The sequence below is a fragment of the Chiroxiphia lanceolata genome, chromosome 20, assembly GCF_009829145.1.
Source record: "Chiroxiphia lanceolata isolate bChiLan1 chromosome 20, bChiLan1.pri, whole genome shotgun sequence".
NCBI lineage: Eukaryota > Metazoa > Chordata > Aves > Passeriformes > Pipridae > Chiroxiphia > Chiroxiphia lanceolata.
In genome coordinates this window covers 10892858-10918042 of record NC_045656.1, presented here as the reverse complement: position 1 = coordinate 10918042, position 25185 = coordinate 10892858, and the positions used below count along the sequence as shown (strand labels likewise).

At 48.0% G+C, this 25185-nt stretch overlaps 1 protein-coding gene across 1 annotated transcript; it reads right to left on the bottom strand.

Annotated features, from left to right (window-relative positions):
• Nucleotides 1-2678: 2678 nt before the first annotated feature.
• On the bottom strand, nt 2679-12560 carry WSB1 (WD repeat and SOCS box containing 1). Its single transcript, XM_032707546.1, has 9 exons — nt 12455-12560; nt 11443-11611; nt 10235-10503; nt 9174-9305; nt 8674-8774; nt 6399-6571; nt 5869-5982; nt 5012-5119; nt 2679-4541 (listed from the first exon to the last, which is right to left on the bottom strand). Exons 1-9 carry the CDS (start codon nt 12492-12494, stop codon nt 4382-4384), a joined length of 1266 nt encoding a protein of 421 aa, XP_032563437.1. The 5' UTR covers nt 12495-12560; the 3' UTR covers nt 2679-4381.
• Nucleotides 12561-25185: the final 12625 nt, after the last annotated feature.

Below are 25185 nucleotides of genomic sequence, written 5' to 3'. Positions count from 1 at the left end.
GACCACATCTGGTCTCCTTGAAGCATTTCTGCTTCCATTCTCTTCTGTCTGTGTACGAGAGAACCACACAGGCTGGAACTGTCCTTGTTTTACACACGGGTGGAAAATCATCCTGAACTTCTCAGCTGTGAGATGGAGTTGTGTGTCACACCCCCAAAGAAGTGGGTAGTACTCTCCAATTAAATGAGGAAAGTTCCTCACCTAGTGTGCATGGGGCAACTGGAGCTGTCTTTAGTGTTTGTGTGGTTTGTGCAGGCTAAGTGAGCTCAGAGAGAGATGGGATCATGATTTCTGCCAGGTAACCCCAGCCTAGTAACTCTTATTAGAAAAATAAACATTTTTCTCCTTATTGCAACACAGAACTGAGCCAGCTGGAATGCCAGTGAGTATTCAAGAGCTTCTAATCTCGTGTTAGAAATAAATCATATCTGCCCCAGAACTTCTGTCTGGAATTAGCTACTTGCACGAGGCATAACCTTGCTGATAACTAATACTGTTATCATGACTCAACTAAAGTTTACTCTGGCTTTCTTTTGGTTCTAGTACATCAATAATTAGGGCTGTTCTGAGCCAGCTCATTGCAGTGGGATTTGGGTGAGGAGCTGTGTTTGTAAAACAAACTTGTCCTTGTGCAGAAGCCAGAATCCCACAGAAACCCCGTCTGCCTTACTCAGGTGGTTCTAATCTGAAATAATTACTTGGATAAACAGTTTCTGCCTGACACCTTTAGCAGATTTCCCATGGGATCTTACATAACCTCTGTCCTTTATGAGAATATTGTAGTATCTGCGGAAAAGGTCACGGGATTCATCCACCCTATTTCTAAACTGCTCTAATGGGAAGTCCTCATTTAGTATTGAAACAATAAACCCCACACAATACTTAGCAGTGTCATTCAGCTGTGATTCAGCTAAAATGCCATATATGAATGTGGGCTTTCAGAACATTCCAGAGAAGTAAATTCCTTCTGTCCAAAGCTCCAGTTTTCTCTAGGACTTGCTTCTCTCCCAGGCAGTGTCAGGCAGTCCCTGCACCCAGTGCTTTAGGCAGAGGGAACTGTCCCCTGGCTCCCAGGGTGGGTGGTCACTGGACACCAGTTCAGGAGCTGTCCCTGCATCCAGAGCCCTCCTTCCCCCTCCCCTCACCCGAGGGCCAGCCAGGATGGCCTCAGGATGGAGCTCTTGCTTTAGCTCTGTGGAATTTACACCATGAGGGGAGAATCCAACCTATTAATTTTAGTGCTGTGTGAAAGAGATTAGGCAGTCAAAGCACAGACTTTTCCAGGGCAGCAGAATATTGGCTTTCCTTTGGAAATGAGAGGAGCACATTGGCTGAAACGCTCCTTCCTGCTTCCTCTCAGTAATTCCTCTTGGTCACAGCTGCTTGTAGAGGGCTGGGCAGTGAGAGATCTGCTGTGACCCCCCTGCATGGGCAGGCCCAGCCCAACCAGAGAGCACCCAGCTCAGGTTGCCTTTTGCTTATTTACTTTACCTTTTTTTCCCTCTTCTTCCCCTTGGCAGCTGTTACTTAAGACCAATGGGAGGAAATTGGTATCAGTCTGGATAGATTTAATTGTAGTCCTGTCCTCCTGAGGAATCTCCTTCCCTATGTCTTCAGTTCCTCCCTTCTAGCCTTCTTTGGAGGAATTCCCTGGGGAATACCTGAATTTGTGTCCTGCATGAATGTTGCTTCTCCTTAGATGCTGCTTCTGCTTCTCTGCTGCCTGAATGCTGGTACCCAGTGATTTCCTAGGCTGCCTGTCACAGCTCCTCTGTCATTTGTGGGTCTCTTATATTAACATTTTGGAAATGTTAATATCAACATTTTAACAGCTTCAGTCCTCAAAGTTTGTGCTGCTCAGAGATCCAGGTCTGTCAGAAAGTGCTGCTGTGAGCAGAAGGAAGGGAGGATGAATACTCACTGATCAGAAATGAGTCTTTTGCTGTTAGATTCCCAGAAGAGCACTAGGTGTCTCTGCCCTTGAGTCTTGTGGTGCTCTGAGGAACACGAGCACTGTGTGATTTGGGAAGGTATTTGTGTCTCTGGGAGGAGCTGTGAGCTGTGGCCTTGCTGATGGGCCAGGTACAAACCCTGGGCAGAACTGGGAACTCCTGGGGGACGTGGCAGATCAGGCAGTGTGAGCCTCCCCTCGTGGTGTCCCACTGTGGCAGGAAGAGGCTTGTAAACATTTTACATTATTATAAATAGCCTCACTAATGAGGTAAGCTTGTGTACTTAGTCTAAAACTATCATTTGTGTCCTGGGAGAAAGGTTAGAACAAACAGAGGGACTGCTGCAGGCAGAGCTGGGAGAAGCTCAGACCCTGTGGAGGGTTTCCTTTGGAGTAGCTGGGAAACAGCACTTGGAGCTGGTGAGGGGTGGAAGCAGGGCTGATGTACAATATTTATAACCACTTGATTTTTACTTTGGGGTCTCTGATGGGACAAAGTCCCCAGCACACAGTGCAGGACAGAGCACACAGTGCTCCAGCTGATCCCAGGGACTGCATTAGAAGCAGCAGGTGGTTATGAATTAGGAAGCTTCCCTGCAGCTCTGGAGAGCTTTTGCCACTGACCCAGAGGCAGTAAATTCATGAGTAACTGTTCTCACCAGTCCCCTCTCTGTTTCCCCTCTCCTCCTTGCAGGCAGTGTCGACAAATCAGTCACCAGATGCGATATCAGAAAACTTTTATACAAGTTTTTAATAAAAAAATTCAACAAAAATATATATCATCAGGCATTTTATGCAATGCATACATTCTTTATATCTGCAGATACAGATAAATAACAGAAGGCAAAACCAAATATTTTGCTTATCTTTGGCCATTAACCAATAATCACCCCCAAAGAGATATTACAGGGTTAAAGGATAATAGACTGAGTCTGTAAACGTCTCTCACTACAGACACAGTATCAGGCAATAATACAGTAGTCAGATTTTCAGAAATGTAAGGAAATAGTTCTTTAACACTGCCCAATACTGAAATTTCACCTGGTTTGCTGCTCTGGAGCATAAGGCCTTCAGCTGACACAGGCACAGTCCTGGGTTACATTAGATACTCCCCAGCCCTCACTGACCTCCTTCCCTCGGCCACACTGTCCTAGTTGTGGGGCTGGGACCAGTTTATCACTCTGTGGGTATAACTAAAACTGTGTATTCTACCCCCTCTCTGTCATTTCTGAGGGACTGGTAATAAATGCATTGTTTGCAGCAGCTGCCCAGGGTACAGGCTGGGTGTTAAAGAAACCCTGTGAGGCAGAGGAGTGTTTCTTTGTCTTCACACCAACAACCAGCTGTGACAACCCCCCTCCAGACTCAGCTTGAGGGGTCAGTTCTGCTACTGGGACATACTGGACTGGCATAACAGGCAGCTGCAACACCCAGACCATCAAAGAGGCCAAAAACATCCCCTGACTGAGTTAAATCCCCCATTGTGAACTTCCCTGGGTGGGGGAGGCACTGGGCATTCCCACCTGAACCTGAGCATGTACAGACTTTGGGGTTTGGGACTTCTGGCACCACTCCTCGGATGCAGAGGAGCAGAACTCCAACGGGACTGTGACCATCATCTGACCAACAGGTTTCCTTTCCTTTTACTTTGCACCCAGGGGGCCCTGTGGTGCTCAGCACAGGGGTTGACAAACACCACTCTGTTCTTGTCCCAGGGGGCTGGGTTACACACCTGTCTTTGTGGGTTAAAACCAGTTTTTCTCTGTATCATTTTATTTATCGTAATCTTTTTAGTAAATTTTAACTCTGACTTGTAATCCCTCTTGAGCTGGGTTCATTTCTCCCACAGGTTTCCTTCTAAACCAGCACACACACACTGCTCTCTACAAAGCCAAGCTGTACCTCCTCACAAAGAAACTAGCACAAAGTCTGACCTGGGGCTCAGCTTCCTGAGCCCCAACCAATGTACAAAAGGAACCTTAACTGCTCTGTATGTCAATAGTTTTCCTACCTCTATGTCCCAGAATAACAGTTTTCCTTCCACTTACAGCACAGATGCATCATGGCTCTACCAAAGCAATATATACATGAGACACATGAAACATCAGAGAAGCAATTTTTAAAGGTACAATGATAACATGTAGCAGCTTATGTCTATATATGTACATGTTTTCACAGTTATATTTTAGAAAATTGAGAACACCAGGAATACTTCTACTGTGTTTTCTATAAATAGTAAAAAAAATTACCTGTCAGGCATTTTGATAAAACAGTATTTAGGTTATCACTTTAAATAGCTCTTGAAAACCTGTAGAGTTTTAAGCTTGAAGACTGTACAGTTTGAGGAGTCTGTGAAGTGTTTGTAGCCAGTTTCAGCAGCTGGGCCACCTGCCAGCTGGAATTGGGTTTCTTTTTCTTCTTTTCCAAATATCAAATCTGGTAGCAAAGGAACTCCAGCACCTTGGATGGGATGGGCAGGTTCCTGACGTGGCTGGTGGGCAGGACCCTGCGGATGGCCACGCGGCAGAGGTGCTGCAGGCTGGGCACCTGCCGGGGCGCGGCCCAGAAGTGCAGGCTGCCATCCTGGGTCCTGCACAAACACAGCACAAACCCCACGGCGTCACTCCAGGGACTGGGCTCACCCCAGCACCCACCCTGACACGCATTTCTAGGTAGGGGACTTGCTGTCACTCCGTTCCAGCTCTTCCACTCCCATTTACACCAAATGCCAGCTCTTATTTTAAGCTACAGCAGCATAATAAGCAACTTGTGTATGCAACAGGCCTGCACAGATCTCCCAGCAGTTCCTGCCCCTGGCTATCTGATGGCTTCTTCCAGCCCACATGTTTTGGGTCTCTCTCATATTTATTTTCAAAGATAAGAAAGGATTTTATCAGCTTATTGATTTTACTGCTATTCCAGGCATGCTTAAAAAAATAGTACCAGTCAGAAGCACCGAGTTGCAAGTCACAACTGAAGATTCTTGGAACACTTAGCCACTGTTTTCAACCTTTTGTGTTATCTTAGTATTTCAGAAAGGAAACCAAAGTCTATACTTGCCCTGCAGCGAGAACACTGCCATCAGTAGAGAAAGTGCAGCAGAGCCCGTTGTTCAGAGGTGCAACTTGTACAGGGTATTCTTCATCAATTCTCCAGAACCTCACCATTCTGAGAGGGAGACAAGGTAGGAAGTTACTGGAATAGGTATTTAATTCTGTTTGATATTATCTCTGATGCTGCACAAGAAACTAGTCTGAAGCACAGCTCAGGGAATTTTTATGAATATTTTAATAGGCATACACAGTGTTTCAGGTCTGGCCTGAAGTGCTCTGATTTCTTCTTTCCTGATAAATACCTTGCTCTGTATTATTACTTTTTCAATTAAAAAAAAAAGACTGCCTTCAGTAACAGAAAGCAATACCTGAACTACAGATTTAGACAATTTCTCAAGTGTCACATATGCTAGGAATTCCCAACAATGCTTGTCTTAATTAAAAAAATAAACCCTGCTGTAGCTAGTTGAATACCCTTGCTGTCACGTGAAGAAAGCAGCTCACATTGTTTACACAGTCCTTCAGGATGCCACCCGTGATGTTCACAGAGCTGAATCCAAATCACAGGACACTTCTCCCCTTGCTTTGGAATTTACTTCTGTCCACAAGACTTGTCTGCATTAACAACTCCATTTACAATCCCTCTTAGTTGTTTTCAGCTGTTACACACTGAAGTTGTTCAGATCATCTGCTCTGTACCCAACTAATGACTTCTACACTCAAAATCAGTGTCACCGCACACCAGACAACTCGTCTGCTTTTACCAGGAGTGCCAGGAGTCACTTCTCAGTTAAAGAAGCCCAGCCCTGACAGTGTTCAGAGTGCAGACCCCGCGGGGGCTGGCAGAGCCCTGCCCACACTCACCTGTCGTCGGCCAGGCTGGCCACGTGCAGCCCGTCGGGGCTGAAGGACACCGAGCGAACCCAGCGGTCGTTGGCACCGCCCGCGAAGATCGGGGTGGGAGCAGGGAACAGGTGCCTGGGGACAGAGAGAGACACAGCTGGGGACACAGACACAGCTGGGGGTGTGGGAGCAGGGAACAGCTGCCTGGGGACAGAGACACAGGGCAGGGTCCCCTCAGCCACGGCAGGGAGAGAAATGGGTGGAACATGTAGCTACTAAACTACTGAACTGGGAATTCAGGAGTGGAGACTGAACCCTGTGTCCATCACAGCTCTCAACACTCAGCTTTGCTGAAGGTGCTTCAGTACATGTGGAAGTACCAGTGCTGTAAATCCTCTCTCAGATGGAAGAACAACCTCCAGTCTCTGCCACTTTAGGGTTTCCATCAGCCCCTGCTCTTTCCCAAGTCCAATCATCAGTTACATACAGAAACCCATTGATTTTCATCTACACTCTGGGAGAAAGTTTCCAGGTTTGACTGCTTTACTTACCCAAATTCCATGAGAATAACTCCAATATGTGGATCCCAGACATAGACTCGAGTATCATAAGATGCAGTAGCCAGTAATGCTCCATCAGGAGAGAACTCACAAGCTACAACATCATTGTGATGTCCTTCAAGCTTCCGTAACATGGAGTATTTATCCATATCCCAGAGGAAAACCTGCAATTAAATAAGCTGATGTTATAGCTCTGCTCAGAGAGGCAATGCAGCATTTAATTTGTTTTTTAAGTATAACTAATCTTATTTAGGATTATATTAAAATCAGGTATTATGAATTACTACAATTAAGAAATATGCTCAGTGTCATACTCAGATTAAAATCAAGGGGTTTTTTTTAAAAATAATTAAAGCAAACATGCAAGTTCTAACTCAAGTTTGTTAAATGTTATTATCAAAATAAGCCAAAATATAAGATAAAGGCAACACAATTTAACCATGTAGCTTACTGAAATTCATGTATTACAAAACTATTTTATTAAAATATGCAGAAATAAATAGGGTTAAACTCTACAGTCCCCTCTTTTCAGTAACTACCAAAATTTTAAGAAATATACAGACAGAAAATGTAAGGTTAACATATTGTTACTCCAGTGGCATCCCTTTAAGATCACTTGTTTACAATTGCTTGGATCACCAACGTCAGCCTAGGAAGAGAAACAGATACTGCAAGCAAAAAGAATTTTCACAGCCAAAAGTTATGTCTTTGGCAAAACAACAGGGAAGTCTAACCACATTATTAGAAAGAATTTAGGCATTTTAAATCAACAGCAACAAACAACATTAATATTACAATTTACCCAGCTAATTGCACAGTGTATGATAAGAATTGATAAAATATTACAGTGTTCTGGGATTTTACATGCAGTTGTACATTATATATAATCAGAATAGAGACTGTGCAGAATTACTTAATAGGAACTATCCATGTACTGCAGCATGATTTTATAGGAATGTAAGTCTTTAACAAAAGCTGTTATGTCCCTCTGAGAGCTCATTTCAGGGACCCTGATTTCCCCCTCCCCCCAACAGTTTTACCACACAGATTAAATTCTGACATCTTGGATAAATTTACATTTGACCAAAGCAAACACAGCCTTAGTGCCTCCCACACTTCCTAAAACTGAACCATTTTACAATCGGTCATAAACGTGTTGACCGATTTCTCCGAGGAGCCCCCAACATTCCACAACACTGGGAACTAAGTTTGAGGAGTCAGTGTGTTTCACTGCTGTGAAAATTATCAAAAAAAAAAAAAAAGGAAAGCAAGCAAGCAAGCAGACAGTGGACATGGACCAGCACCTGCGTACGTACAGGACCCCTTGCAGCCGAGGGCAAGGTTACTTCGTCCTACGGTACCGCGCCCGGGCTGGCGGCCAGGCATGGGCATGCCCCTCTCTAACAGCACTGTGCTCCCGAGAGGGGCAGCTTAACTCAATCACACCAATATTGCTGCCACCACCTGTGACAGGGAAAGCAAGAAGCTTATGGAAAACACACAGCCTACAGACAGCAATGTCCACCCCCCCTCTGCTCCAGCTACAGAGCCAAACCCCAGAGCTCAGCTGTTCTCCAGCAGATCTGCACTGGGAACTCGAGGGATGGAACACATCTGAGCGCTCATCCGGACAAGTGGGTTGGGCTTTTCACTCCACTGAACTACCTACAGAGCCCCTGGAACCAGGCTGAATCCCCCTTTCTGGTTTGCCCTAATTCTTGGGTGCCAAGAGTCGCTCATGGCACAGCTGCACTGCTTTCAGTTCTCTGGCAGGGCATTAGGATGGGATGGAAACAGAACTAGTGTGCTGCTCCTCCTTCTAACTCTTGTGCCATTGGTATGGGAAAACAGGGAGAAACACTTTTGTTCAGCAGGAGATACCCTGACTGGCTCAGACTTTGAAAAGTCCTCATTGAGCAGGAAATAGAAAGCATCAAATCAAATCAAAATAGTTTTATGCATTAATCTAAGTATCTTTTAACACTGGCAGCTTTAGCTGTCTTTGGTCTATGCCATGACCCCCATGCAGATGTGCAGACCTATTTCTCAAAGAACACTTACAGCCTCTTCTACTAAAAGCAGTGCAAGTTTCATTCACAAATCAGGGTCTCAGTGCACCATTTGCCAGTCTAATTTCATGCACTTTTACATCATCATCAAACATTAGAAGTTCATGACACCGAGCACAAGCTTAATGTTATTTAGATTTCAAATGATTATGCACACAATTCAGGAGATTTAAGGAACAAGAAACTCTGACACATACTGCCTTACTAGCTCCCACAGAGCAGAGGATGGAGGAGTCTGGTGAGAATGCACAGCCATACACCCAGTTCTGATGGCCTCTCAACACCTTCATCATATTTCCTAAAAAGAAAGATGCTGCTGTAAGAATTGGTTTAATATTACAAAATTCAGATTGAAAAGCTTTTCCAAATTAGTTATTCCTTTGTAAAATTTTGTACTGTTTTTCCAAACATCTTGCAGAGTCATAGTACACAGAAACAAAAATCCTGTGATGCAGCTTCTAAATCCCATGTCCCTGTTCAGAAAGTCACTTCATGCACTCTTAACTTAGCCCAGTCCCCGATTCTCCCTTCAGGGTACACACAGATAAAGAATTCCAAGAGAGTGTAGAGTGGGTGACTAACAGAGCTACGCTCATTATTTAAGCAATCCTGACCAAACTGAGTTTACAGCAATAAAAGAGGCAAGTACACAGATATTTCTCCCGGGTTTTAGAGCAGGTAAACTCTGAGCACAAACCATCATCTTTCAGGTCCCACACCCGCAGGGTTTTGTCTCTGGATGCAGACACTAAAATCAGGCTGCCATCAGGGGCAAAGGTTAAATCTCTGACAACTTCCGTGTGGTCCATCAGGTTCAGGAGGAGTTTTCCTGTTACATGAGAACACCACAATTTAACATGGACTGTACTTTTACTCAGATCAAATGCTTTATGGATACAAACACCGAATACAAAATTACAGCACATGAAGACAATTCTCATTGCAGAAATGCTCCCTAAGGTGAGCAGCATGTGAATCCCTTCACTCCCCTGGATCAAGAGGCAACTCCCCGAAAAGCCAGAAAATCTGTACACTAAAACCTCAGAAATAAGGCAAGACTTGGCTCTTGACAGACATTCCAGTTCTAAGTTTCAGTTTACAAGATAACAGCAAATTACTCAATAGTCATTAATTTTTTTAAAGCTGAGGAGTTCTCTCCAGCCTACCAGCTGTGCTACCAGCGAAACTGAGAGTCCCTACATTCAGATGCAGTCTTTTTGAGTTGAGCATTTATTAACTTTTTAGAAAAGTAAAAGGTCCTCATCACCATAAAGCAGCAACTTCATGCTTTGAAAGTTTCCTCTGAAATTATGGTAAAACTAGGAAGATTTTAGAGTAACCAACCAATGTATGTACGCACACATTTAACCATTTTGCATCTTCCACCACTCACATCTCAAAGCATGACCCGCATCTCTTGTTCCTCTGGCAGGTTTTGATTACTTTTGGTTGCAGGAGCTCATGCTTTTTTTAGATTATTTCACTTGTACTCAAGTTTCAGTTCCCGAGTACAATTCTGTAACCAACTCCTTCTGTGGATTAATGGTGTTAACTACAGCACAAAGTGTGTGCTGGCACTGCAGTGTGACAGGGAGTGTCACAAAGTGTGTGCTGGCACTGCAGTGTGACAGGGAGTGTTTGGAAAATGCTCTCCAGGACACGGTGGGGTTGTCTGGGTGTTCTGTGCCTGGCCAGGAGCTGGACTCCACGATCCTCGTGGGTCCCTTCCGGCTCAGGCTGTCCTGCCTGCACACCCACCTGTGTAGACATCCCAGATCTTGATGCGGCCGTTGTTGAGGCCCGTGGCCAGGAGCAGCTGGTCCTGCCCGAATTTGAAGCGGTGCCACTCGATGTTGACGCAGCGGCTCCGCTTCTCCGGCACCGAGGAGCCGAAGGCCAAGCTCCACACGATGTCCCCGCAGTCGAGGACGTGCTCGCAGGGCTTGTTCTTCTGCCCACTCTCACTGTTCTGCCTCGGGAGCCTGGTGCTGGCAGGGTTTGCACCATTCTTTGTGCCGTGCAGCAAACTGCGAAACACGCAGAAAACACAGAAATACAGCGTAAGTGATCCTGAACAGCAAACATTTCTTAAAGATGTAATGAAACCTCTGAGCTGTCGTAATGTACATCCCTGGGACCCATAATGGGGCATTTTTACTTTAAAATTACAAATGCAGTTTTTTTCTTGTAAGTGTGAAAAATTACCAGCACCTGGAAATCTTCCTACATAATATAATACTAATATTTTGTACCCATTTTTATCTCTGTTGAGAGCAAGATATTAACTTAACCCACTGTGAAAGCTAACAGTTTTAAAGCATTTATAGAAAAATGAGTCACAAAAATTTCTAAGACTTTCTGCTAAATGAGCAAGTTCCCTGCAATTCCCTTGTATGTGTTAAAACCTGGGAAGAGATACTGAGGTCAGGACATGGAAAATATTAACCACCCCAAGAAGGTGGGGGGAAAAGGGTCAGGAAAATGTAACCAGCTACAGAACTGTAGTGGTTGGTTACCAACTTCACTGAAATGCAACCTGCAAGTGCCAGTAAACTGTGTTTTGGAACTTCATCTGCATTCTAACACAGATGATAAGGAAAGAGGTCTGCCTTTAAGTAAATTCCTAAAAGGTAAAACCAAACAGCTTCGTGATAGGAAATTTAAAGGGCCAGATCTGCCCACGTCTATAACTTCCCTTTTCATTCAAACTTCCTCTTACTTTAGGGCATCTGAAACTACTAATAGATCCCTCCTCCACAGACTTTGTGAGGCTGCAATAGTTGATGCTCTCGCTGGCCACAGAGGAAGAGATGAAACAACAGCTGTTACTTTAAGGAAGTAGCTTTTCCCCAAGGTGCCAAAGCCTAAAAAGCCAGTCTATGCATTTTAATCCATTGAAACCTATGTCCTGGTTTTAAATTGTTCCGTTTTTCAGGTGTATTAGAAGCCACAGAGGTTTGCCTTACAAGTTACTGAGGCACTGTGCCCAGGGGACCAGCTTCACTATGCGGTGTCCCTGCGACCACGCCAGGTACGAGCCATCGGGAGCGAACGCGACCGTCCAGTTCTCCCGCCCACACTTCTTGTCGAAGGGAGCCGTGGGGGCGAGGAGCTCTCCTACCGTGCGGGACCGTGCTGGGGGAACAAAGGGGAAAGGCAGTTGAGAAGAAGGCAGCGTGTTACAGCGGCGACACGGGAACCAGGCAGTGCCTCAGCCCGCTTTTGTTTCACGCCATTTAAAGTCATCGAGAGCCGGGTCTTGTGTCACTAAGGAACCGATCCCAGGGCTGAGCCCGGGCTGCCAAAGCGATCGAGTCACTGGGGAGAAACACGGGGCGTTGGACGCCTGCTTGTGCTGCGGGTGATGCCTCACGCCGGGATCATCGGCACCACATCCCGGACCATGGGTACCGCATCCCGGACCATGGGTACCGCATCCCGGACCATGGGTACTGCATCCCGGACCGTGGGTACTGCATCCCGGACCATGGGTACCGCATCCCGGACCATGGGTACTGCATCCCGGACCATGGGTACCGCACTCCGGACCATCGGCACCGCATCCCGGGATCATCGGCACCGCATCCCGGGACCATCGGTACCGTACCCTGGACGGGCGGTACCACATCCCGGACCATCGGTACCGCACCCGGGACCATCGGTACCGCATCCCGGGACCATCGGTACCGCATCCCGGGACCATCGGTACCGCATCCCGGACGGGCGGTACCGCACCCCGGACCATCCGTACGGCATCCCGGGACCATCGGTACCGCATCCGGGACCATCGGTACCGCACCCCGGACCATCCGTACGGCATCCCGGGACCATCGGCCCCGCCGCCCCCGCGCGCTCCCACGGCCGGGCCGGGAAAGGCTCCATGTGCCGCGATCCCGCCCGTCCCCGGCGGGCAGCGCCGTGTGAGCCCCGCCCGAGCCCGGGCCGGGCCGCGCTGCCCCCGCCCCCCGCCCCGCTCACCGATGAGCTTCTCGTTGACACTCGGGGGAAAGCTGGCCATGGACGGGCGGCCTGCGGGGCGGCGGCGCTGCGGCGGGACCGGCGGCTCGGCGGCGGCGAAGATGGCGGCGGGGAGGCGGCGGGGCGGGGCGGGGGCCGGGCCGGGGACGCTCCGCCCGGGGCCGGGCTGGGGCTGCGGGCAGCGGCTCTGACTGCCCGGCTCTGCCCGGCCGGACCCGGCTCTGCCCCGCAGTTCTGTGCCCGGCCCGGCCGTGCCGCTGTCCCGGTTCCCGGTGTGACCCCCCGCAGCAGCCCCGGGATGTGCCGCCCGCACCCCCCGCCCCTCCTGTCCGCGGCAGCGGCACCCGCAGGTACAGCCCCAGCCCCGCCCGCGCCAACAGACGAGTCGCATTTAAACGACACAAGGGACTAAATCTGTAGTGACCTGGCTCCCCCAAAAACGTGGAGGTTCAGAGTACAGCAAAGAACCACAGTGAACACTGCCCCCCATATCGCAACCAAAAGGTGGTTTCTAGCTGCTGTAGTGGGGATGTGCTGATGGGGTTGTGTTCAGAGGCTACCGACTCCTCAAATGGGATAAGAATTGTTCTTATATTGCCTAAATGCCAGACCAGCAGCAGCGAATGTTCCTAGCACAGAGAGTTAGAGATTGTCTACACTATCTTTTAAGGCAGGTTGTGACATCCCTGATGTCTGTTTGACCACGGGACTGCAGGGTGACATGTAAACCAAAAAATATGCAAACACTTATATGACTGCATTGTGGAATGTGTGTAGGACAGAGATGTGAGCACTTAATTTCATCTGCCCTAACTAGGGGCTGGAAGAGTCTCAGGGCTTTCCTACCCTTTGATGTTTCTTTATAGTTCAGCATCTACATCCAGCAAGAGCTTGTCTATGATAAAATTTTGAATTTGCTGTTAATGTTGTCCACAAACAACTTGGAGAAAGAGACTCTGAGGCCACCTGGGTCTCTGAGTGATTTGTATTAACATTTCTGTCCTCTGCTTTCTCCTTCCTTTTCTTTCTCCTTTTGCATATCCAAGTTCTGCCCCTCTTCTAGAAAAAGTGACTCTTCCTTGCTCTGTCTGGACTTCAGAGAAGCACCCAGCAGGAAAATTAACTGCAGATAATGACTGTGATTTCATTCCAAAGCAGTGGCCTCGCTGGCAGACGCTGCAATAGCCATCGGGATCAGCTATTCAGCAACAGCCAGGAATTCCCCCTGGCTGAGCAAGGCCAGCGAAGCTTTTTTTAACCCGGGTAGTGACACAATGTCAAAGAAAGGAGCAGGAAGAAGTTTGGAATATTTTCGGTGATCCAAACACTAGCACGGATTAACAGGGGTTTGTATAAACTCCCTTAGCCCATCGTAGCATTAGTTTGACACAGCATAACCCTGTTCTGCTCTATCCATCCTCCTCTGCCCGCGGAGGGAAGAGCCCTGAGCAGCTCTGAGCACCTCATCTCTTGGCTCAAGGCAGATTTGTAGCCAGTGAATATTGTGAAATGCTACTTGGAGTTGCTCCTGAGCTGGGAGTGTTTGAGCCAGGCCAGCCCCTGGCTGAGGGGGCTCACAGAGGTTTCTCCTGAGGGTCTGAGCCTCCCACAGAGCCAGCACAAGGCTGGGTTCTGTTTGCTGACCTTGGGGCTGTTACAGCCAGAGATCAAGAGCTTTGCAGGGGTGTTACCAGCTTGCTGCCTTCCTTGCTTTTTTTTTTTTAAGAAGAAAAGTATTTTGCAATTTATTATTTCTTTATGTCTCTGTGTTCCTGTAAGTACTGCCCCAACAGTTGGTGTTTCTTCCTCAGTGTGCATTCTGCACGTTAGCACAGTAGATTTAAGGCCAGAAGAGGTGATTAGGTCATTTAGTCTGCTTTTTATACAGAGGAATATATTTTAATCTAATTTCACACACCTTCAAACAGCAAGGATTTCCAGCCTTTACAACACTGGGACCCAACCGAGTCTGTCGGGTTCTGTTTGCTGTCCTGGTGTGGGTTGTACAGACAAACCTCTGGGAGTCTGATCAGCACAGTGAGTGTAAAACACAGAAAAGGACTAGAAAAGCCCATGGGGCTTTCTAAGGCCCACGAGTTATGTTCCTCCTCCTCACAGCTGTCATTCTATAAAGCGCTCCTGACAAATTAGGAACAGTTAGGGCCAGTCCCACCAAGTCCAAGGTAGGTGATCTGTGCCATAGTACCTGCATCTTGGAGGTCTGGCTGTCATTAAAAATTATGCTATTTTTAGTCTACACTGTTAATAATTCACAAGCTCCTGTTTGTTTTGGGAACCTTCTTGGGATGGAGAAAGTTCAGCCTGAGTTTGTGGAGGCAAAAGAGAAGGTGAAAAGAAAAACAAGAATGGAAGAAAGAAAGAGAGGGCAAAGAGGTTGAAGAGGAAAAGAGATTGCAGTGAGGAGAATGATGAGCAGCAGAGAAACTAGAGAAGTGCTGTCAGGGGTTGGACTTCAATGACCCTTGTGGGTCCCTTCCAGCTTAGGATATTCTGTTATTCTATGATTCTGAGGAGATCCAAGTAACAGCCCCCCCAAGGTGAAGGGTTAGAAACCCTTGACACACAAATAAAGCAACACCCCAGCCCTGCAAGGAGCTGTTAAAGGAGCGGGGCCTTGTGCAGTGGGCTTTGCCATTTCACAGGCTGTAAATGGGCTTTCAAGACCCTGAGCAGTCTTTGCCCCTCAGTGTCTCTGCCCCCCTTGCTGCAGTTCCTCCTTGCCCTGAGGTGCTGCAGGGATGGCCCCTCATTTGGTTCGAGGTGCTGTTTGTGGGGTCTCTCCGAGCAGTCTCGGCCCCGTTTCAGCTGCCGAGCGTGGGACGGTGACCCTGGGGTTTGCAGTCAAATAGACAAGACAAACAGCTCTTGGGAGGAGGAGCAGGGGGATGAGGCCACTTTCTCAGGGTCATCCTGGAGCAGCCAGGAGCAGAACTGTCTGATCTTCCCACAGGCACCTCATGCACCAGGAGCTGAGGTTCCCTCCCTTGCTGGAATTCCGAGCTGTCATTTCTCTCTCCCCTTTTCCCTGTTGCTCTGTGACTTATTCACCGTTGCTACTTGTGAAAATTTTTAGATGGTCATAAATTGATGTACATCTGGTACCTCAGGGGTTAATCTGTAAAGGTCTGCTAAAAGAGTGTGCTGTGGAAAAGCTGCACAGATGGAATATCAGAGAGGCTATGGAATTTTGTCTCTGCATTCTTTTGGTCTCGTTGGGATTTTATAATTTTTGGAGCATGTCTTTGGGTATAATAAATAGAGCAGATGGCTCAGTGTGTGGGGGGAATTGAGAGCTTCCATGATGAGTAGCTGCACTGGAATAAGGGAGAGAGAAGTTTGGGGTTATTCCTTCTAGGTTCAAACCATTCCTTCTCTATAAGCCAGCCATGGATGCCTTGTAAGGGAGCTGCTTCCAGAAACATCTGTGCTAAATTTACCCACTGAGGGTACAAGAGACCTTATCTCAGATGGCTGAAGGTCACACTCAGAGCTCTGAGCTGTCCTAAGCAAGGGCAGTAGAGAAGGTTCCCTGTTACAGAGGAAGCAGGTCAGGCTCCCTTGAGCTCACTGTACCCACACCCCAATGTATGCCAGCATAACCTCCAATATCCACACAGCTACTTCACTTCTTCTTTAAAAACTCCTTTCTAATACTTACTGGGTTTGTGTGTTCCTCTTCAGCCTGTGTTTCCTCTGAGCTCAGCTGCCAGGGAAGGTGCCCAGGCCCTGTGCCAGGATGCTCCAGCACCTCGGCTGTGCTGTTCCCTGGAATAGGAAGGGACTTCCTATTCCACTGGGCAGTGAAAATTGGTGCTGAGCTGGTCTGTGTTCCTTTGGCTTCAATTCCCTCACTCTGCTCTGTAATTACATCTGAATATTTACAAAGGTGCAAGACCCTAAGTCTGTCATTATAACCAGGGTTCAAAATATACCAAAGGATTATGTGAACAGAGGGAAAATCAATGGCACGGAGGGTGTCATTGTAAATGCCAATAAATCATCTATAAATTCAATTTATAGGAAAGCAAGTTGAGTTTAACAGGAACAATGAATGAGATAGACTCCCTGCATTCTGTAGAGCAGATCAATAAAATGATCAGAACAGAGGAAGGCGACATGTTGGGGAATTACGGGCTGTGTGTGGCAGCTTCTGCCTGGAAACAGCCAGGGCTGCATTCCTGCTGCGGGGAGTTGGGAAAGAGCAGGTTGTTTATAGATAAAGAGTGTTTGCTCACAGATCAGAGATGGGCCTGAGCTGGCATGGAACTGAGCTTGAAAATATTTGGGTGGCTTGTATGCAGGCCTGTTGCTACAGGGAACACGTGCAGAGGGCTACAGAGAAGGTGAAGAATCTGAGAAATGGAGGTTCTTTGGAGGTGGAGGTTGGACAAGAGAATTTCTAAAGATCCTGCCTAGCCCCATCTTGTTGGGCTGTAAAGGTGTTGGAAATAGGTGAGGGGAGAACTCAGGAACTCCCCTTCTGTGTTACACTGAGGATGTGCAGCCGTGTTTGCCCCGTGGGAGAGCGAGGCTGGTTAGAGGAGCTTCAGCAGCACAGAGCCCACTGTGCTGTTTGACTGCCCCACGCCACAGGCTTGGTTTCCTTCTGTCTGTTCCTAAGCAGCCCTGGGTACAGAGCACCAGAGCCGTGCCTGCTGTAATTCACCTCCTGCCTCACCTTCCTCTCCACCCCAGCATCACGTCTGGCTCTGATCAGCCGGCCGGGGTCACTCAGTGAGTCTGAGAGCTCTTAAGGGAAGGCCCTGCCCTCTGCATTAACGTAATTGCAGGTTATTTGTGAGATTCCTTGCATGGCTTTGCTTCCTGAAGGTCTGGCACAGAAATCCGGTTTTGTAATCTGAGCCCTAACGAGCGGCTGGATGTAATTACGGGCTCCATTATCCCGGCAGCCGCTGGAGCACAGAAAGTAAAAGCTCGGTGTTGCCGCTAGCCCTGGAAACGCACCCGTGGGTAGCTCACAACTGCCCTGAGTGGGCTCTGTGTACACAGGCAGGACCTGGGCTTCTCTGGAGCCTGCTCTGTGCTGTTCACAAATGTTTCCTGAAAGAACTGGCGGGATTTCTGGTTACACCCTCACTGTAGCTCTCCTGAAGGCACACAAAATGTGTAACAAATAAGCCCTGACGATGGCAGTAGGTTCCCTACTAAAGCAAAGCAGGATTTGGGGGGAGCATAATTGACTTTTCTGCCAGATGTCATAAACAGGGGGATGAGCTGGATGTGCTCAGACCTACGGACACGTGGATCAGCTGCAGGGCAAAGGGAATGGTGACTGAACATGGTGTGTCACAGCAGCTGCAGGCTGGGAATGGCTCTGGGAACACTCTGGTCACCAGAGTCCCAAACGGGAAAGGCCACTGGAAGTAAAAACAAAGGACAGAGAGTGCATTCCTGCAAGACCTGAAGTGTAAGCCAGTACCCAGACATCTCCTAATTCAGGACCACTGGGGACACTGCAGGTGTGCACTGTGGAACCTGGGCTGTAGATCCTGCTGTTCCCTCAGCAGATTGTCCCAGAGCTGCCGTGGCAAGGGTCGGTGCTGGGGGGTGGCACCGGGGCTGTGCCCTGTCTGCACCTCTGCCCTGGCTCCTGGTGTCAGGGGGCAGGGAAGGGGTTGCTTCTTCATCTGCTTGTGCAGCACTGATCCAAAGGATCTGGGTGCAGGGGGAGCCCCACAAGTGCCTGCAATGCAAACAGCACATGGTGTAGTGAGGACTGGGTTACACAACCTGGTGGAAGGTGATAAATCCTCCATGTGGAGGCCGAGCAGACTCACTCCCACTCATCCACATCTGTGCAGCTCCTAATCTTAAACTGCAATTGAGTCCCATCCATGCTCCCTGGATTAAAGCCTTCCAGCTCCCACATGGCTCAATCAAGGTCCTTTTTTTGGGCTGTTTTGGAAGGTTGTCTTGCTATGACGTGTCAAGAAAGGGTGTATTTTTTTTAATTTAAATGGGATTCCTATATGGAAGGAAAAGATGAATTGACCACTTCAATCCTGCCAGTCTAACAGAAGAAAATATTTTAAGTGCAATTCCATTACAGGATTAAGCTGCAGGAAGCTCATGTGCTTCACAGCTGTAACCTTTTCCTTTCTTACTGAGCCTGGAAGCGTTGCCCTCTTGCCTCCTTTCTGTTGGAGCTGGCTTTTCCTGTCACACTGCATACTCTGACACAGCTTGGCAATTTTCCCTGCCCTTGGCAGCTCTGGAATGCTATTTTGCTGTTTCTCAATCTCTGTTAGGACTGTGAGTAAGTCAGAGGCGGTGTCTTTGTTACACTGCTGCTTTTAAGTCACATGATGATATTTAGGAAATCTGTGGACCTGCAGCACTGCAAAATTACAGCACAATGAAAAAGGAGTCCAAAAATGCAAAGCAGGTTAGTGAGTGCCCAGGTCCTTAAAGGGTTAGGTTCAAGTTTAGGGCAAGAAGAGCTACTAGTGGCCAGGAGTTTAATTCTCCAACATTGTCATTGCCCACTTGGCTAGATAATTTAAAAAACAAATAAACAGGAAAGACTGGATCTATGTTTGGATACCAGCTGAGGGCTCTGTGCTGCTCAGCATTATTTGGAAGCCCAGCAAACCAGCCCGAGTTTTATCCCCAGGACACTGCCACATTCAAACCACTGGATGTCTACTGCAAATGAGCTCTTTGAAAATTTTATTTCAGAAAAGCCTGAGTGGGCTTAGGCAGCAGTTGCAGTTCAGTAGGGCAGCATAAGCTAATGGCATGAGTCATGGGGAGGAAACAGAGCTGCAGTTGGGGAACACTGTTCGGTAACAAAGAGTCTTTATGTTGATAAATTCATACGGGCTGACACGAGGCTTACAGAGAGGCTGTTTAAGGAGCAGAAAGCTCAGTTCTGTTCTTGACATTCTCCCTGTTCTTAAAGACTCACATTTCCATCAGATACTTCCCTCTCCCTCCTCATCCCTGTCCTACACCTAGTTTTTTAGGAAGACAGAGGCACAAAAAAAGGTGATTTCTGGTGCCCATGCTCATCCAGTGGCATTTCTGCCCTCTGCACAGCAACTGTGTTCAAAGCAAGTTAACAGACCAGTCTAGATGCTCCACCTGTGGATGTTGCAGGTCTGTGCTAACAAGTGACTCAGTCAGTAAATGCTGTTTCTGCCCCAGCCGTTTGGTCAGTGCTGAACTAGCAGGGTGCAGGATGAATGCTGTGCTGTCAGCAGGGCTTAGGCCTTTGGACACTCAACAAAAGACATACCTGATGGATGTGCTGATGGCACTGACCCCAAATCCTGGCTCTGAGGCCATGTGGTTGTAATCTAAAATCAGCTGATCTAACTGAGAAATCATTCCACTGAAGTTAATGGGAACTGTGTCAGGGAAAAAGGTATCAGTCCTGTATTGTGCAAGTTGTGAGTGGTTTTAATTCCACAGGTCACCTGAGGGATGGGCATTCACTGCTGCTTGTTGGGTAGGTCTGTTTGGGGGTGGGTGGCCTTTGGGAGCTGATCACGAGGCACTGGAGACAAGCACTCAAACAAGTATAATGGGGTTTTATGGAGAATCCTGCATTGCTTCCAGTGGAAACACTGCAGGATGCAAGGGAGGGGGGACTGGGAGCAGGTTGAAAGCTCCTCTTGCTGACCCTGTTGTGTGATAAACCAGCAAGGAACCAGAATGTCAGGGAGAGGAAGTGATAACCTCGAATTATCCTCTGGGGCAATGTTCTAATCTAGGCTGAGCTGATTAGTCATCCAGAACAATTAAAATACTGCTTTATAATAATTAAGTAACTTAACCACTGCAATGACTGTAGTATGTGGGGAAGGCATTGCTCACTGGGGAAGGGAAAAGTAGATACACAAAATGATGTCATTCCTCTGAAGCCTTTAGAACATGCACAGGTACACTGGGAGTGATTGTGATCAAACAAACTTCAGCTGGGGCTTGACAAAGAGCTCGTTTATAGCTCCAAGGCACACGGGCAGACACTGCTGGGGCTGTGTCCCTTTCCAGTGCACAGCATCAGCCTCCTGTTTCTGAAAATCCTCTGTTCCATTAAGTGCAATTAGAATATCTGAGCTCTTCTGAGGCCGTGATAATGGACTATTTTTTTTATCAGATCAAATATCAGGGATTAAACTCCTGATGTTTTGCATCTAAATGAGATTTCTGCTGGAACAGATATATTTGCATTTGGAATTGACTGTATGAAAAAACGTGCTACAATTTGAATGATCCTTTGATGATTGGACTTTGTGGGATAGAAGTTCCAGTGTGAGTATTTTGTATGGAATCTGTAATTTCTCTGAAGTATAATCCATCATTCTGTGATTACCATTAATCTAGTCAGATCATTTACTTGCTCTGTTTTTGTTTGACAGCTCCTGTTACAATCAGGGAGGAATTGGGAAGCAGAGAACATGAAAGAGAATCTGTGGCTTACTGTTCAAGGAAAAGTTTCTTCCCGTTTGAAATGTCCCCAGCACGTGCCGGGTAAGTCAGTGAGACACGTCACAGAAAGAACACAAAGCCACCACTCATTTATGGAACAAAAAGAAATACGGGCTGTTTTCTCTAGTGGTTCGAACATGAGGGATTTTAGCGGCCTCTATTGCCCTCTGATGGACAAATCCATGAGCGATGTCCTCGGAGCCCCTGCAGAAGGGGGGAAACGCTCCAGTGTCTCAGTGCAGGAAGAGCTGCAGCGCTGCCAGGGAGGCCCCGCAGCTTCCCTCGGGAACCTGCCCGCTCCCAGATTAGATTTAAGGCGTTTGTAGTTTAGAAGTATTAAGTCACTTCTTACCAAAAACTTGGCAGATCCTTTCCTTCCTCTCTTCCTTCCTCATTTATTTCAGTTTGTTTGTTTAGCTTCTCTTAAGAACAGTAGGAAAATATTTTTGACCCTGATCCCAGTCCCTGCAGAATGACACCCGGTTCATCAGGAGCTCGGGTCAAACCTGTGCCGTGCAGAGGAATGCCTCCAGAAGGGATGGCAGGTTTCTGGACCAAGGCTGATACACAGAAATTAAAAAGAATCACTCAGCATATTTGAGCCACTGCTGGAGTGTTCGAGAAATGCTGGAGAAAACGAGAAAGCAAGATGGGGGAATGGAGAGAAGAAACTGAGGGATGAAACAGAGGCTTCAGGGAGTGGGAGGAAAAAAATGGGTTAATAAATAATTTGAGTTGAAAACACAAAGTAGAGAAATGCAGACGATAAAGATGTGGGGGGGAAAAATCCATATTCTCTGTAAAGAAACCAAGAGAAGTGTTACCTCTGAGAGCCAGTTCAGGTGTAATAGCAGAGGGGCCCAGACCTCCTGGGTACATTGTAGGTGATGTCCCGAAATTACCTGAATTTAAAAGGGTAAAATGCATCAGAAAGGCAGGAAATGGGTAAAATGCATCAGAAAGGCAGGAAATGCTTAAGGGCTTCTACCTTTGAAGGGGACTTTATTGGAGGTGTTGTTAACTGACAGTATCTGTGACACAGGACCAGCACCTTCACTCTGGAGCCAAGGACAAAGCCTGAGCTGAGAACTCCTGTGGGTTTTCCTGCAGACCTGGCCAGATCCTTCCCTCTGTGTACCCTGACCTTCTCATCAGCTTCCTCCTCCTCTTACTCAGGCAAAACAGAAGCACCAGAACACCTCCAAGGAAGTGATTCAAGGGGCACCTTTGGCTTTGACTAGAAACCCTGGTGTCTGGAAACTTCCCATGGGAGACTCTTCCCACACAGATACATTCCCAGCTCACACTTCTGTGGCTCTAAACCTCTGCTGAGAGGGAGCAGAGACATGGCAGGGACTTCCCTCTGCCACGTGACTCCTACCACTAGTGCCACTTCAACAGCTACAACGGGAAATTTTTAGCAAGGACAAGCCATTGGCATTCACACCAAAGCCTGACAACACTGTGTGGAGACCTTGGGCTGTAATTTCTTATTTTAGTTCACATAGGAGCTTGAGGAAGTGCATTAAGAAGCTCTTGCTAAAGTGTCTTTAAAAAATCCACCAAAATAACCAAGAAGCATGAGATTATCAGGAGCTGCTAAAGAAATGGTGCCACATCTGGGAGTTATCTGGAGCCAGGAACTTGGAGTGGTTTATCTTCCAACAATACCTAACTGGCTGTTACAGACTGTCCCATCTCTGCCTGTGGGAGGGCAGAATCAGGGGGGATTTCATGTACCCACAGGCAGGGTCTGGCACAAAAATTAATAGCAGAGATATTGTGGAGTTTTTAGGACAGCAGATCACTTCTGGGATATTGGGTCTCTGGTCCAAATACTGGCTGGAATTTTCCAAAGAGTTTGGGAAAACATTATGAGAATTTCCAAAATCACCACTCAGCCCCTGAAGTTTCCCCCCATCTAAAATCTGGGAATACTACAGCAAGTCATGCTTGCTTTTAGGGAACAGATTTGTTTTGGGAAAAACACTACCAGAAACAGGAAGAAGCACTGCTGGTTTTGTTTAGTAAGTTTTGAAGGGAAGAAATGGCCTGTCCTTTTCTACCTCAGTCAGGAGTTCCCAGGATGCTTCTCTCTGATCTAATCTTATCACCCTGATTTCTTTCTGGCATTTTGGGACATGTTTTTCATGACCATATCAGTCAGCTGAAGCCCTTTCCTGCCCCTGCATGAATTATTATTGTTTGGATTTTGGCAGAACATAGAGATCCCTCTGAAGATTGTGGCTGAACTGCCTCCATGGAGTTTATTCCTGCTTGATTTCTGTGGGGTATTGATGGGCCAAATATATAAACAGTTGAGAAAGGAGATGTGACAAGTCCATGGGGAAGGGCCCAGCGGGGCAGTTCTGCCTCCAGCAGGGAACCCAGCCCTCGGGTTTAATAAAATAAACAATCCTGGGTAAGATCTTTGCTGCCCTGAACCCGCTGGGTGTTTTGTGTTCATCTCTGTGTGGTTTGTGTTTGTGGTTCGTGTTCCTCGCTGCCTTTGCACTCCTGTGACAAAGCCTTGACTCTGATCCCAGGGACACAGCTGGTGTTGGCCCTGCCCCAGGTGCCCTCCAGGAAAACCTGCAGGAGCTCTTTGGGGAACAGAGCCCTGGGCCCATCCTGTGTTCCAGAGTTTGAGGGAACCGTTCACCTGCTCGGGGGGATGTTGGGGAGTGTAACAAGTGCTCATGAACCGTGAGGTGATGCCAATGCTTGGTGGAGCCTTTCCCTGTGCCAGACACAGACACGGGCAGGAAATGTTCCCAGGAGAAGCTTTACCCACAGCCACCCCAGGGGAGATTCTGACAATGAACCAGATACCTGCACAGGCCGTGCGGGTCTGGTTTGGGTACGAGGATGGATAATCAACACAGAGGGGTCTTTTCTAGAACACAAGGCAACATTTAGCTTTAAAACCCTTTTTGAAGTGTATCAGTGCCAGCCAGTCCACTGCACTTGGAGGCAGAGGGATCAATAGCTTTACACCACAGCCAGGGCACTGCCCCCAGCAAATGGATGGGACAGACCCCAGAGCACTGTGTCTGTCAGGGTGCTCTGCATTTCCTGACACACAGAACCGCACGCTGTGCAGCACCACTGTTTATTCTTCAACCAGTTAATTGGGTTTTTTTCTCAAATAAAATGTTTGCGATTTATTTTCATCTTTTTATAAAAGACCTTTTCTTTGAATATTCGCTGTGACTCGAGTTCCTGGATGCTCATCCTTTAAATCCGAATTACAGGAATTTCATTGCTCTTTATTTACAGGGAAAGTTAACTCAGAATATTTGATATGGTTACTGCTGGTAATAATTATATGTTCTACAGTAACAGCAAGAGTCTGCAGGTCACATCGAGGCCCCGGTTGAGTGGGGAAACAGAAAGTCCATTTTCTCCTCCAGTTTTTCACTGCGCATTTGCCAATTTTAAATGCAGAGCCCTCACCCTGAGCTGCATCTTTATTTATATCGTCAGAACTTCAATGTGACTGTAGCCGGAAAGAACATTATTTTGTGCTTCTGTCTACCCAGAAGGAAAACAAATTAACATTCCCAAGAAGGAAAGTGGATGTTTATTTGTGTGTTATCCGCGTCTCCTGCTTCTGTGAGTCACGGAGCGAACACGGAGCGGTGTGACCGGGCTGGGGACGCTCAGCTTGGAGCCACTGCCCGGGCTCTGCAGGGACGCCTTGGAGGAGAACACTGAAATAAGCTGATCTATAGAAATGGCCTTTTTAATGTTTAGAAGGTAAAACACAACTGTACCTTGCAGCCTGTGGCAGAAGAACTGTGGATGATCTGCCGAGCACAGCGGTTCGGGCTGAGCCGAAAGGCTGGGTCAGGGTGGGTGTGGGGAGGTGAGGCACTCCCGGACACCCGGGACAGGGGACTGAAGCGGGGTGTGCTGGGTTTGCTGGGTAGGTGATTTCACGGGACACTTTAGGACCCCGTTCCCGTGTGCGGGGCGGTCACGGACGGTCAGTGCCGGGGGACCCCCCCTCCCCTCACGGACCCCCCCGCCCCTCACAAAACAAGCCCCGCCCCTTGCACCGCCCCCTGGCCCCCCGCCTCCCGCCCTGCCCCTCCCGCGGCGCAGGCGCTGCGCAGGCGCAAGGCCGGGCGGACGCGGGCGGGGGCGGTGCGCAGGCGCAGAGCGCGCTCGGAGTGCCCCGGGCGCGGCGGGGGCGGCGCGCGCTCCCGCTTCCGGTGAGGTGTCATGGCGGGCCCCGCGCGCTGAGGGCCCGA